A 15,575-nucleotide genomic window follows, 5' to 3' on the forward strand; every position below is an offset into this window, starting at 1 on the left:
GCTTTTGCGGTATTGCCACTGCTCCAACACTGAAAGGCACTGTTAGAATGCTTGGATCAAGCCAGGTTCAGCATAGCGTATGTCACTGTCTGCTCACGTTGGTGACCGGACCAGGGCAAGCACACTTTCGCAGTTCCCGCCGGAAATGCAGTCTAGTTTAATGTTTTACTTAGGACAGCATATTTCTTGTCAATGACTACCAACTTTATTCTTTTCATGTTTAATGTAGGTTAAAGATACCTAGATCTAGATAGCCTATTGTTCATCATAATGTATGCTGTATAATATTTCAGAGATATCTCATTTATATATTTTTTTACATTGAAATCTCAGATGCTTGTTATTTGTGTATGTTGCAGATGAAGATGCAGTGTTCATGAAGTGGAATTGTAAACTCTGCCCATTTTCAACCTACAATCAAAGAAACATCAGAAGGCATTGCATTTTGAAGCATGGACACCACAGCCGTTCCTGCCCCTTGCCCTGCATCTATCCTGACTGGTTTATTTTTCAAATTCCAAAGGCAAGTTGACCTTAACAGACATTTGTTTAAGCAACATGGAAAAGAACAGGAAAAATCGTCTTCAGATCCACTGACTTTTCAAATACTTAGCCATCTGAGAAATAAGGAAACCGTGAAGTGCCCTTACCAGGATTGCTCATTTAAATCAACTGTATATTCAACTTTCACAGGGCATCTTAGTCGTTATCACATTTCTGCTGCTCTTACATAACTTGCACCACTATGCCACTTGCTTACTTAAGTCAAACAGAACTACCTCAGCCATTTATTGGCCTGACTTTACACTATTATATTGACTGTCTATGCACAATTGCACAATTTCAACCCAATTTTGCTGTTCTTATTTCTTCATTGTATGTGCCTTCTTATTTACTTTTTATTGTTTACTTGATATGCTATGTTTGTCTGTGGACTTAATTGGTAAAATATGTCTTGTCTCCACCATGGGATAGTGAGAAACGTAATTTCGATCTCTTTGTATGTCTTGGCATGTGAAGAAATTGACAATAAAGCAGACTTTGACTTTGACTTTGAGTATTGCACATGAATCTTTCATTTTGTTATGTGAAAATGTCTTTTTCTGTTTTAACACTGTCTGTTTGTTTGCATGTTTGTTTACTTTTGCATTTCAGGATTCAAATCAGAATAAGCGGATAGCAGTCTTGCTCGGCATGCCACATTTCCTTCTTGAAGAGTCCTCAAGCTTTCTTAAGACCTGTGAGGTAGGTTGAAAGGTTCAGCATATGACGACGTTTGATTTGGAACCACTGGCTGAATAGAAGGATAGATTCAATTCAAACCAAAGGAAAAATCAGCATGAATAGCATGGAACACTGATATAATGTATTTTGTATTACAAACTGCTGCATAATAAAAATTGTCCTGGTTATGATTTTAATATTTAGCTTAATGATGATTTTTTTTTTTTTCATGCAACAGATCCAGTTCAATACGCTTTGAATGGAACCAGTGTCAGGATCCTGATTGTGTCTGAAGAGATCGGCAGATATGTGGTCCCAAACGAGACCAATGACATTTGTCTCGTCTTGGAGGAACAGCTTGTTGTTATGGACATTTCTGATATTCCCAAGGCCTTCGGACTAATGATGGGTCTGATGTATGCACTCAACATTGACTACCCAAATCATCTCAAATATACTTTTGAGGTAATGCAAAAGCTTTTCTTGAATATCGGAGGGAGTAACTGCTCTTCATGTGTTAATGGTCTACGTAACAGGCTGCTTAGCAAAATGGTGTAGTGCTGAAATATCCTGTATCATTTGGACTTGGTCCTAAGCTTTGGGGTCATTCCACGTTTTAATTAAAAATTAAAAATATGCCAAATTGATTGTTCCGCAGAGCTCAGTAACCCTGCTTGGAATCAAGCTCGCACTCATATGCTCACTTGAACACTTCTTGCATGGACATACATAAATATGTTTGAATTTTGCATTTGTAGAAAGTATAAAGCACATGGCATGTGAATGTTAATAAATGGCAAAGAAAAGAAATGTGTCTTATAGTATTCTGTTAAACCAGTGTTCTAATTTTGAACCAGCATGCAAGTTAATCCAGTTAATTTACTTACCTTTTTTGACACAAGAGCTGAATTCAATTTTTGTTGACTTGACAAAGTTCAAGTATTTAATTCAACCTAACTGAGAGCATTGGCCTACATAGACTTATACAGTATGTATAAGTGTTTAGTTCAAAAGTGCAGGGGGCCCCCCCTGTTCTGTGATTGGTTCCCTATCTGAGGCAAAAATTAGGGCGGTAGTTTCCAGGCTGCCTTAGCAGCGTGAATCAAATCGCGCGCAAGGCAGCATGGGAACACCCAGGCTATGCCAAACCAAGGTTGACGGTGTCACAGCCAGCCTTTTCTATGTCCTGCAAGACATTTCTAACATATTTTTTCCACCGACTGACTTTGGAAGAAATGAAGAATCTTCTTCCCTTTGGTCCCAAGACAGCCGAATCTTACATCAATGTCAATCCCAGTCAATGTAGCAAAATGACTAGATAGAAATGTCTTAAGAAGAAATAATGGCCACTTTTCTTGAACTTCATCCATGCTGGGTGGAGGGCTGGCATTAATAGAGTAGCGCTGAGTGGCATATGTTTTTTTCATGTACTCATCCACTCAGATACGTTCAGCAGCTCTGGGTCCCTCTTCAGAGAAAAGTCTCACCATTTCCTTTCTTTTCTCTTCTACTGATTCTGGTGTTTCTCCTTCAGGGAGGTAAACAGGGTTCCAATTAACACACCCATAGCTATCAGTTTTTGAACATTTGGAAGTGTGACTGTCATTGAATGGTGAAGGCTCGGACGTTGATGTAAAAGGCGCTTTGGCTTCCTAACACGTACTAATTTGTTGTCCCTGTTTTCATCGTCAATCCTAGTTTTTAATTGATTTAAAAGTGACCCATAGCCACAGCCAATTAAGTCTCCTTCAGCTGTGATGTCAGCGAAGCTCTTTGGATGTCTTTCAATAAGTCGTCTGGCTATTTCAGAGCATTGACTTTAAGTAGGGTTCAAGCTTTTCTCTTGTATCGCCTGTGCAATTATTCTGACCATAGCCAGATGTTCCTGCTTCCTTGGCCTCACACCTTGAGCTACACCAGACCTCTCAAGTCTCACGCATTGAGCGTGAGACACACGCATTTCAATGACTTCACACGCTCACACGCCACACATGGCATTTCTCACTCCGAGAAATTATTAACTTGCCCGCACAGAAATTCCTAAGGGCTATATTTTACAAACGTGTCACACAACGTTGCTGTCTGTGCGCTCATTCACTGTGCGCTGTTCAGCTACTTACCTATCGGCCAATCAGAAAATAGGGTTTCTCAACCAATCAGGAAATAGTTTTGTTTTGTTGCCGGGCTTAACTTTGAGTTTCAGTTTAGTGAGCAGTCTCGCCTTCGGTGAATGCATAGCGGAGGTGGTAAACGAGGTGGAGTTGGAAGAGAACCAACTAGAGGTGGAAGAGAACAGGATAATCAGGTAATAACTTCATTCATTTCAATCTCTCATTAGTTACTATAGTTTTCCTACTCGTTGTTTAAGAACAATATAATTTAAGTGTTCGTTTGAATAGTAGCTTATTGCATAGCCTATTGTTATAGGTCACTTTTAAAATCATGTCATATTATATAATTATATCCTGGCCATGGATGCATTAACCACTGCATCTGTATTCAAAAATGTCGGGTAAAAAACAATTAAGCATCCTCTCTTTCACCCTGAGAGGAAAGCCCCCTAAAAGGTCCAGGTTAGTGGATGCTCAGAGGTGGTGAAAAGGCCCATTATTGAATTGTTAGTGCCATGTGTCAAATCTTTTCTTTTGCAAATCTGAGCAATTATAAATGATACTTTTGCCCCATTTTGACTTAGGAGGTCATTGCTCCTACATACTTTAGCCAATAATCAAATGCCTGGAAAGCTGAGGCACTGTTGGAAAACAATTAGAATAACTGTGTGATGTACTGACACAAAGTTACAAAGGCTAGATTATTCTTTTCTTTTTCTACCGGATAACAAGCACCTTTGAACTGACCACATTTCAGCCCTCTAGGTCTTGACTTCATATGACATGACTTGAGTCCTAGCATTAGGTTTTGTCATGCTGTGTGCAAAAGTAGATCAATATAGAATGACAACATGAGTACTTTAGACCATTATTTGCCAAGGTATACTCATGCAATTTGTAAAATGCCCTATGAAAACTCCCCATAGGACTTTGGGTTATCCAAAATGCATACTGGCAATCAAATGCTTACTGCATATGAACCCCTTATAAGCTTAATCTTAATTGGCCTCAAAATCTCACTCTTGCCTGTCCTCAAAACTTGAGAGCCCTGGCTACACATTGACGCAAAGAGAAAACAACTACCTAGCTCCAGTTTCTGCAGCCAACAGCTAGAGCAGCCAGGCAGGTACAGTGCTGCACTCTGGATAACATTTGTTTATATATTATATATAAGGGGTGTAAAGATTAACCGATACGTATCGGTATCCGTTTTTAACGTGTAAGATAAGGCTACATCGATATGTGAAGCCCCGTATCGGAATAAAACGGAAATGAACCGGTCGTTATATCGTTTTACTTGTTATGAATCGATTCGGTTCACAACCTTTTCTGCTCGCTCAGACTCTCATTTACGTTCCAAGCAGCGCGTTCATACCACGTCCGGTTTTGAAACTATATGTGGCACGGAATTGTGGGTAATGCAGTTCGTTTTTGGCTACATTCATTGCCCAAAGTTGTCAAATGACCTCATTATACATCTACTGCAACTTACGCACGTGACAATTCACACTCGGTCATTTGTTTTACAGTTTTTACTCTTTTGTTTTTCAAAATCCAAATTAAACACTAAACAACCCAATTTAAATTAAACACTAACTAACCCAACCCTAATGGGGACGTTTCACAGTAAACCTAACATTTACCTTGGATATCTAATCTATTTATCTATATAAGTATATATACTCTTTCGATCCCGTGAGGGAAATTTGGTCTCTGCATTTTATCCCAATCCGTGAATTAGTGAAACACACTCAGCACACAGTGAACACACAGTGAGGTGAAGCACACACTAATCCTGGCACAGTGAGCTGCCTGCAACAACAGCGGCGCTCGGGGAGCAGTGAGGGGTTAGGTGCCTTGCTCAAGGGCACTTCAGCTGTGCCTACTGGTCGGGGGCCGGTTACAAGTCCGAAGCGCTAACCAGTAGCCTAGGCCACGATTGCCCCAATAGCTATCTATCTGCCTGCATTGCTACATTATCAAACATCCATGCCAGGGTTTCCGTTGTCCGGTAATTACCGGACATTGGCTGGAAAAAAAATGAAATGTCCGACAAAATTAAATCTCTCCGGTCAAATTGTCCGATTGAAATTGGCTAATAATCCCGTCCCCTAACGTAATCTGAATTTGAGAATAAGCCTTAATATGTAAGCCTATATTATACGTCCTGTGGCTAAATGGACAGGCTCTACCGTTTGAAAAGTAAGCTATTAAACAACACGCATAGCCTATGCTGCATTTCAAATGGGAAGCGCACGCTTAAAACGTCCATGTTAAACAACGAACAAATGAGTTCAAACATGGCCAGGCCCAGGCAGATAGCCTTAAACGTTTTTTTTTTCAGAGGCCAGACGCAATGGATGATGATAAATTGGTAACGTCTGAAGCCTCAGATGTCCGGTCAACTCCACCACCACCAGATAAAAAACAGAAGGGTCGGGCGTATCTGTCGGAATCAGTGACATTGGAAGTGTAGTTGCGGGGGATGCGGCCGCTCCAAGACACTGTCATTCTCCGTAGCCTACACTGGACATGCAAAGTGTTCTTTACCCAAAGCATACAGTAGGCCTATGCGTTCTCTGTCTATGATTTGCAGGGTTAGGGCCTCCTCAACGAGGAGATTACTGGTCCGCGCTAATTTATCTTCAGTATATTCTATTTTATATTTTGCTGCAGGTGATGGTGGCTAATGACCCCAATAAACAACCCAACAACAGCAGCTCACCAAATTTATAACCGGGCACACATTGAGACGAGGGGGGTGATTGAGCACACATTTGGTGTGTTGAAAAGCCAGATGCACTGCTTGGACCGTACAGGTGGAGCGCTTCTGTACACACCAGAAAAGGTGTGCATAATTGTCGTCGCGTGTTGCATTGTGCACAACATAGCAATTCACCATGGCATGCCCCTAGACGTACCTGAGGACATGGAGGAGGCACCAGAAGACATTGACGCATTACCCCACCCACAATATGAGATGGCTGAAGGCAGACGTTTGCGAGAACATGTTCCGGTCATGCCTGCAATAATCTTCTTGAGGCAGTTGTTTGTCTCCTGCTGCTGGCGACATAATGCTGTGACAGCTTGCGTCATTCCATTCACTGCAACCACGAGCTCTTTTACCTGCCTACTGTCGCGCCTCAGCCCTGATGGAAATGCCCATCTGCTGCACATCTGAGGAAATCTTTTGTAGCGCCCTCATTTGGCCCCTTTGCTCAGTCAAGAGCATTTCATCCAAGTCATCGACCATCCTACGTGCGGGTGCAGAGGGCAGAGACGACTGCATTTGAAGATGTGCTTGCTAAAAGGGGGGGAGGGGGGTACCTACAATGGTAATATGTGAATTAACCTTTATGTATACCTTTTCCATTATCCTTATCAGCCAAACATGAAATAGCTATAGTAAGCTTACACTTAAAGCTTACACTTAACCAAATCTCCAAACATAGCCTAAATGTCAAAATTAAATACAACATATATTACAGTCAGGCTTTATAAGCATTGTCAGGAGACATTTTACTTGGAAAATAAAACCATAAGTGGACGAGAAATTTAACTCTATGTAAGGGCTGCAATAATCCCGGTCACTTTTTTAATATCACCAATGGCATTGGGTGGTTGAATAAGATATTTGTATAGATATCAATCTAAAAAATAAATATAAAAACATAAGTCCATTTACAATCCCGACTACTTATATTAATCTTACGACTTACCTTCATTTTCTAATGGGGCCTCAGCAGTATCGACACCTTCCATGCCTTCCACCTGTTCAGTAATCAGCGTTTGCTGCACAATCTCTTCAATTGTTGTCAATTCACGTACTTCTGGGGGACCTGAACCAGTTTTCCTGACCTGAGCCCTGTTAAAGGCAACCTTTTCTTTAGTACGCCGTTTAATATCTTGCTACCTCTTCTTCACTTCATCCGCCTTTCTGCAGGTCGAGGATATTGATTTTAGCTGTAATTGCTGTCCAGATGTTATTTTTTTGTGTTGGTGTAGAATTCCGGCCTTGTATAACAGTTAGATTGGCTGTAACCTCATACACAAGCAGATCAACCTCGTTATCACTAAATTTTAGCTTTCACGGTCTTGACTGGTGTGGTTGATCCATGATAGAAAGATTCAAGGAGGCCCGTTCAATTGCGCTTTTAAATGCGTGCAATTAACGATAGAGGGCAGGGACAGGCACTAATTACGGATGAACTGCAGGTTTGGTAAATACGGCGTAAACTAAGGTATCTTTGCGTTCGCTGTCTGCGGGTGAACCATGGCGCTGATAACGCTACGTTCACAAATGTATGTACATCTGGCCCTGAGTGTTACCTGCTCTGTTCTCTCCCTCCATTCTCCACTGTGCCTGTTCTGCTTATCCAGGACCAAGGATGCAGAGGACAAGAAGGGTGTGCGATATATGAATGGAATGGTCAGATAAGATCATTTTTTATGTTTGAGGTCCACACGATGGGGCCTTTACACAAAGGGAGGTGTGTTGATCCAGCATCTTCCACACTTCCCATAACACTCCTGACTCCTGCCAAATGTGTTGCATCCTCCTTACCATGTCCCTCTTATTAGGTGTACAGAGTATATGGAGAGCTACCCATCCCTTCCAAATTGAGCGTGTCTCATTTCAGGGGCTACATGGTTCTAAGGCCAGATGTGTAGACCAGTTGCGTCATAGTGGCGCGACTAGTACTGTCCCATTTCGTGGGCTTTTTCGAATTAGGCCGACAAACCCGCCTTATGGAAGCGAGGGAAACTTGGCACACATGCCATTAGCATTGCAAGGGTAAAAATGAAACTTTGCACAGTTAATGTGGGTCATGTGCCAAAGATCTCACCCGAGTTTCAGCCTCCTAGCTCTATGTTAACCCCCACTTTTCTACCTCTGAAGTCTGAGTGCTCAACTTTTTGTATGTTTTTCCTTTGTGGTTTTTCTCCTGAGTGTCTCAGAGACCCCAGCTTTGGATCATTTGTTGGGGGCCTCGAGGTGGTGCCAGGCATCTTTGTTCCAACCCTCTAGCACCTAGCGTAAGCATGCGGGAAGAGGGAAACCTTTTACAATTCTGACCATTTATCTCCTTTTGAGAATGACCCACCAACTCCAAACTGAGTCCAGCTCGTTTGTGACTTTCTATTGTATAACATATGTTAATTTCATATTGATTGGACCAAGACAACTGTGTTTTTTGGCTAAACATATTTTCTGCAACCTGCTGGACTTAGTCTCTGGAAGGCTCCAGCCCTCCAACCTGGTAGGGAGATTGCAAGGCCCTGCCCCACCAAGGCATGCCTTCCCTGGGTAGGACTTAGTGTCTGGAAGGCTCTGGTCCCCCAGTCCTGTGTCTAGAAGGCTGTGGTCCTCCCTGAAAACCCTGGGAATTTTAGGACACAAAGGGAATTTTCGAATATCAAAAATGAGAAAATATGCAGAGTCTCTGGAAGGCTCCAGCCCTCCAAGCTGGTAGGGAGAGGGTATTTGGGAAACATTCTGCAATTTCCCTAAGGGTATTTGGGAAACATTCTGCAACCTGTTGGACTTAGTCTCTGCAAGGCTCCAGCTCTCCAACATGGTAGGACTTAGTCTCTGCAAGGCTCCAGCCCTCCAGCTCTCCAACCTGGTAGGGAGACTCTGAAAGGCTCTCCCCTCCAATCTCCTCTTCTCCAGGGCAGTCTCTTGTTGGCTCTGGCTCTGCTCTGGCTCTCTCTCTGACAGACTCTGGACCTCCAGGCCTTGTCTCTGCAAGGCTCTCCCCCTCCACCCCCTTCCCCCTCCTAATTAAGACTTAGAAGTTAAGAGGCAAAGACAGTGAAATACTTTTGACCTTTTATTTTTCTCCAATGGTGTAACAAAATGGAGGTAAAAAATAAAAAAGAATAAAATATAAAATTTTATTTCACATTTATACAAACAACCGGCAGTTAAGTGCTGAACAATCAAAGTGCTGCAGTGCAGTGAACAGGGGAAAGAGTGTGGGTGGTGTGGGGGCTGAACAGGGGGATTGGAGCTTAATGAACTTGGGTGTTGGGAGGGAGGGTTCTGAACAGGGGGATTGGGGCTTAATGAACTTGGGTGTTGGGAGGGAGGGTTCTGAACGGGGGGATTGGGGCTAGATGAACTTGGGTGTTGGGAGGGAGGGTTCTGAACGGGGGGATTGGGGCTTAATGAACTTGGGTGTTGGGAGGGAGAGTTCTGAACGGGGGGATTGGGGCTTGGTGCCTCGGTCCTCTGAGTCCTCTATACCTGGTGTCCTGGGTCCTCCGAGTCTTCTGCCACCTCCGGTTCTGGGTCTGTGTCTGGCACCATGTCAACCTCCACCTCCGGCGTCGGCTGAGGGTCCGCCTCTGGCTCCCTCGTCGGCTCTGGGTCTGGCTCAACCTTGGGGACTAGCTGGGAGGCTGGCTTGGACGGGCTGGCCAGAGCGCCCCTACGCGTCAGGTAATGCCTGGCCCTGGCCGTGACCATGGAGGGGCTCCAGACATTGCACTTGGGGCTTGGCATAACAGGGTCTGCCGGAGCAGCAGGCATCTTCAGGGGGGTGATCTTCACCAACGGAAATCTCCGGGCCTTCTTGGGAGTCTGCGGAAAGAGTGACAAACAAAGGGTTAGTGGGAAAGGCTGAGCAGCCAGAGACACAGAGGTGGAGATGTGTGTCGGTGCTGTACTTACCCTTTCCCTGCCATCCTTATGTCTGTGAATATGGGCCTTCCAGGCAGGCCCATCTCCGCCCACGCTGTCCTCAGGTATGTGTTCAGGTCCTTGGCTGGGCCCCGGCCCCCGGTGAAAAATACCAGTTGATTGTCCTTGTGGGGATGGGGGTAGGCCGTCCCCTGCATGGCCACCCAGTCCCGGAGCCACTGAAATTCTTCGGGCCACAAGAAAAGCTGCCCCGCCATGAAGGATCGGGCGGTCTTGTGGTCGTCGACCTGCGGAGAGAGGAAAGACAGAGGAGAATCGTGAGTAGGCCCCAGGCAACGAGCGGATGCGAATCGAAGGAGACAGGGAAGATGCTTACATTCACAATGTATCCCTCTTGGACGCAGCCCGCCTCCTCCGCCTTCTTCACCTGCTCCAGCACCATGTTCGATATAACCCCAGGCGGTGGCTGTAGAGGCTGACCACAAATGCGCAAAAATACGCGTAGAACCGCTGCCGGTTTGCCAAGCAGTTGTCCTGGGCCAGGGCTTCTGAAAACACAAACACAGACAAGCAGAGGTTAATACCACTCCTGCTGGCGGGTGTGCCAGCACAAGTCAAATGAGGCTCCATACTTACTCAGCAGCTTGGGTATCATCTTCTTGGACTGCTCCCGGCATGTTTTGAGGTTCTCCAGGGAGACACACCTGGCCATTTTTACCCACTTCACCTTAATTTGGTGCAGGGTCACCTGCTTTCGGAGGTCTCTCAGGGCTTTTGAAATTACCCTCTCCACTCCGACAATTTGGCTCTGCGAGAACCTGCAGTGCTTTGGCTTTGTTTGGCTAAAGTATTTCATAAACAGGGTATATAAAGAAATTCTTAAGTTGAATTTAATACATTTTAATACCTTTTTTAATACCTTCACAACATTTTTTAATACCAACACGACTTGCAACTAGCGGCAACCTTTCGAAATTCAGTGTTGGGGGTAACTAATTATAAAGTAACAGATTACTGTAATTTTGTTACTTAACTTTCTGAGTAAGAAAGTGTAGCAATGCTTACAATTAAAATCAAGTATCTATTATTACAGTTCCTGGATACTTTGTTCCTTTTTGCTTCAATAAAAACACTGACCTATACACAATTATTTGTTATTTAATCCTAACCCAAGATAAAAAAATTGTGTAGGAAGAGCACACACCACTTCTCCAGCACTACACTCTATCTCAATCAAGACAAAATGACAAATGAAAATCAGAAAAGATTTACTGGACTTTCTTCCAAATAGGCCCACGACAATATGCAGTACACACACACACACACCCTTGCTGTCTCGTATACTTTGCCAGTCAAGGTATCACATTCAAAAATAGGTGGTCACATTTTACAAAAATACTAATTATTGATTGGGTGCTGCTGGAGAATGTGGGCCCATGTGATAAAATACTTTTGGGCCTGCATGCTCCCCGTGACGAACATTTTTAAAAATAACCCCTTAAATGATGACTTCTGGGGACTTTTGTGGAAACTAATTGATACATTGACTTAAAATATATTATATTATAATATATTGATAGCATATTACAATACAGCCTATAAAAACCTACACAGGTTGTCAACACATTTTTAGCAAGTCTATTGGGACTTTAATCTCATCACATACTACATCAAGGGAGTAAGCCTATAGCTCCTGAGCAAGCTTTGAATAATGTAAAGTTCACACCTGTTAAACTAACCTTAACATGACATTTACTGAGGGTAGAAAATGCTAAATCTTATAGGCTAAACCTTATCTTATAGCCTAAACAAAGCAACACTGTAAGGCCTATGTTTTACCTCTATTCTGTAGTCAAGGCAGGGGTAGCTCATTGCAAATAACCCCTTATAACATGTACATCTGTTTACATGTTATATTCTTGCTTTTTCCCCTTTCATTTAATTATATATTTGTTTGAATGAAACAGCCTTCTGCCTTCATGGGGACTTTTAATTTGAAAAGGGGTTATTGTGATACTGTATCTAGGCCTAGTTTAGGCTATGTCTGCTGCTCTTACAGCCTGTGTCATTGAAAACGCGATGGCGCAAATTATTACTTTTTTGGATGACAATGCAACTGGTAGCGTAGACATGCTGATAGCTTTGATTAAGCCTCAATGACGCATATTTATGTGGAGAGACAGTAGCCCTACGTGGCCGACGAGCCACTGAGCCAGGCAGTCGACTCTTCCACCTCTGACTACGTCCGCACATTCTTGTTTGCTGGCTAGTAGACTATGTGACCTGACGGCATTCACTCCCATCCAGGTGAGTTTTTTTTTTACAGACGTGGCAATAAGCCTCTTGGCTGTTGCCAACTAGCCTAAGCCAGTCTTTGAATGTCGAGTCCTCTAACCAAATGTCTGAAAAACTACATTTTCCCATGACTTTGTCTAGTAGCAAACTTTTGGCAACAAGTTTGGCAGCAAGCCAGACGTATATGCAGAACAGAACGCACACTGACATATCGCTCAGGTCCTACTCGCACATATAATATGATATAAATGCCAATTTTAGGAGATAGGAGATTGGGCCTGCACTTAACACTAATGGAAAACCTCATAGTTAGTGGTTCGAAAATGTAATACCTCATCAGATGACGTTTATTACTTTTTAATACTTTTAAATGGCCTTAAATTTGGCTAATTTCATTTACTACCTTTTAATACCTTTTAAAACCCCGCGGACAGCCTCATATATTTGTCAAATGCACTTTATCATGTTCAAAATTATCTTGTGGTTATAATAATAATTGCACCAATTTTAGCCTGGCTAACACCATGCCCCATGCCAGATTGTGATTGGTACCCTGATATTCTGTACAGGTTGCTTTCGAAAGTGTGTCGACCAAACTGGCCTGCAGAGCGAAATCTAATCCCTAGGAAATTTGATTCGGTTCACCGAGAGCCAATATACCACTTTTCCTGCAGGATTTGCACATTCCGCCTATCGATTGGGAGAACAGCGGCCTCATACCTGATCAAAACTGTGAAGTCCATGTGCCCGAGACTGACTACCCTCTCAGGCCTGATGAACTTGCTGGACTTCGTGCAGCTGTGGACCCACTGGGACAGTCACCATGCATGGGTGTTGACCTATATGTAACTGCAGTGCAATACATGAACAGCATAGGCTATGTGTAAGGATAACCTAGAAAAGTAAAAACATGTACTGTGGACAAACACTGACTATAGTTTTGCGGGAACTTGACTTTGTTTTGAGAGATCTTGACTTAAAAAAAAGAAAACATTAATGTCCATAAGTACTGTTAGTAAAAAAGTGGAACAGGAAAATAGTATTGAACACACCTACTGAAATTTCTCAAATACTTTTTTAATGACCACTTCAAGGCATTTCCTGTTTGACGTAACTAATCAGTCGCAGTAATCATGAGTGATTTTGGCCCATTCTTTTAAACAGATAGTAAGAATACTTACTGAAAAAATGTGGACGTGTTCAATACTTATTTTCCACGGTGTATTTAACTGGATGACCGTATCATTACAAAAATGAGGTTGAGCTCAATAAGAAGGTTAAAATTAAATGTTTTACCCATGATCAGGTGCTGACTTACTTGCTTAGTTAAGTTAGTTAAGACTGTGGTTGTTTACATATATTCTTCCCCAAATGAACTCATTTACTGACCAAAGCAAACAAAAGCTGTACTTGGGAGGGAAACTTTTCTCTGATGAACAATACATTACAGGTGAACAAAAAAAAGGACATATTTGCCAGTAGAACCATACAGTTACACTGCAGTTTCGTACTTTTAACTTTTATTCTTGTTGGCAAATGAACTCATTTACTGACCAAAGCAAACAAAAGCGGTACTTGGGAGGGAAACTTTTCTCTGACGAACAATACATTACAGGTGAACAAAAAAAAAAGGACAGATTTGCCAGTAGAACATGACCGGATAAAACATGCCATCATAGCAATCCAAAGCCAAACTCACTAGAGTTCAGGCACATTTCCAAACCTCTCCTGTACTGTTCAAAGGTCTGGTAGTTTGGTATTTTTATTGTTCGGAAGCACTCCTCTTTGGAAGCTCAGACACAGTAGTTTCTTGGAAAACAATGAGAAGAACTGTGTGATGTAGCAGCTACTGACACAGAGTTACAGAGGCTACAATATTGTTTTTTCTTTCTTCCTGCCGGATATATAGCATCTCGGAACTGACCACATTTCAGCCCTCTAGGTCACTTGATATGACTTAGAAACACAATTGAAAGTCTTGTGAATGTCTGTTAAAGAGTAGATCAATATAATGAAAATATGAGAACTTTAGACCATTATTTACCAAGGTATGCTAATGCGTTTTGTGAAATGCCCTATGGAAACTCCCCATGGGACTTTTGGGTTCCCAAAATGCATACTGACAATCAAATGCTTACTGCCTATGAACCCCTTTGTGTAGAAGCATAATCATGCCAACATTAAATGTTTTAGATGAATTACAAAGTGTGAAATACTATGCAGCGACCCCCTTGATGAAGTAGTGCTAGCCTAGCTATTTGCCGATCGCGACAGCATAGCTCTTCAGCAAAGTTGCATGGGCTCTGACCACGCCCAATTAATTAATAGACCTACAAGCCTACCTCCAGCAAAATTAATTTTAACTGTCTGGCTAACTGTTGTTCTAGATTACCTATGGTATTTACTTTGTGAACGAAAAATGGGGTAGGCCTACATATTCCAGACATTTATAAACTTATATTATGGCTAACATTAAAATATATTGAAGGACACTTGTTACTGCAATCATTTGGGGGGGAATTCCCTTGAACTAAGTATTTTTCATGTAACATTACATACTGTAACATACCCACCTCCACCTGGTAGGATCTCCTCTTCTCTCGTCTTCGGTCCCACACAGTGTCGTGCCGGAAAACACCCCCGCTGGCGAAAGGTGTCATTACGATAACGACGATTGCCTCTGGCGCTGGCTGGGCTAGTCTGCACATCAACCCTGGGGTGTATCAGAGGGAACAATCAGAGTTAAACTCACGACATGGTTCTGCAGACACCAAGTGGCGCTAGAAATAATAATATGAAGAAAGTTAGCTTGTTTGTTTACATGTGTTTAGCTTAGCTTACCTGCTTGCTAAATCCTCCAGTGCCAGATCAAGCTAGCTAGCTATCGCTAGATAAATAACTAGTTTAGAAGTACAGAAATATAACACTGCCCGTCCAAAATCGTTAGGACACACAATCTGACACAATCGTTCTGCAATTTTCTAACAGCTGACTTGTATCTTGCACGAAGACTATTGGATAGTGCTAGGCAAGTTAGCAATTGTTTGCTGTGCAGACATTATGAATAATAAGGTCGTAAAACTTAACACCGCACACCACAACAAATATTTTTTCCTCACTTTGTGCAAAGAAAAACTATAAATCGTGTGTCCTACATTGATAAGGAAACATGCTGAGGTTACTTACCTTGTGAGCAGGCAATGGTAGTCTGAGCGCGATCCAGGATCCAGATCCGCCGCCTGGTTTTTTCTCGTCGATTAAGCGGCGTGCACACATACAAATCTTTTGCTCCTATTATA

General features: G+C 42.6%; 1 protein-coding gene across 1 annotated transcript; it reads right to left on the minus strand.

The window, feature by feature from the left end:
* Positions 1-9,178: 9,178 nt before the first annotated feature.
* On the minus strand, positions 9,179-15,517 carry LOC125297958. The gene is made up of 5 exons (XM_048248547.1): positions 15,463-15,517; positions 14,850-14,989; positions 10,358-10,529; positions 10,012-10,268; positions 9,179-9,921 (listed from the first exon to the last, which is right to left on the minus strand). Exons 2-5 carry the CDS (start codon positions 14,982-14,984, stop codon positions 9,580-9,582), a joined length of 906 nt encoding a protein of 301 aa, XP_048104504.1. The 5' UTR covers positions 14,985-14,989; positions 15,463-15,517; the 3' UTR covers positions 9,179-9,579.
* Between the last annotated feature and the right edge of the window lie 58 nt (positions 15,518-15,575).

Source organism: Alosa alosa, chromosome 7 (genome assembly GCF_017589495.1).
Source record: "Alosa alosa isolate M-15738 ecotype Scorff River chromosome 7, AALO_Geno_1.1, whole genome shotgun sequence".
NCBI classification, from domain to species: domain Eukaryota; kingdom Metazoa; phylum Chordata; class Actinopteri; order Clupeiformes; family Clupeidae; genus Alosa; species Alosa alosa.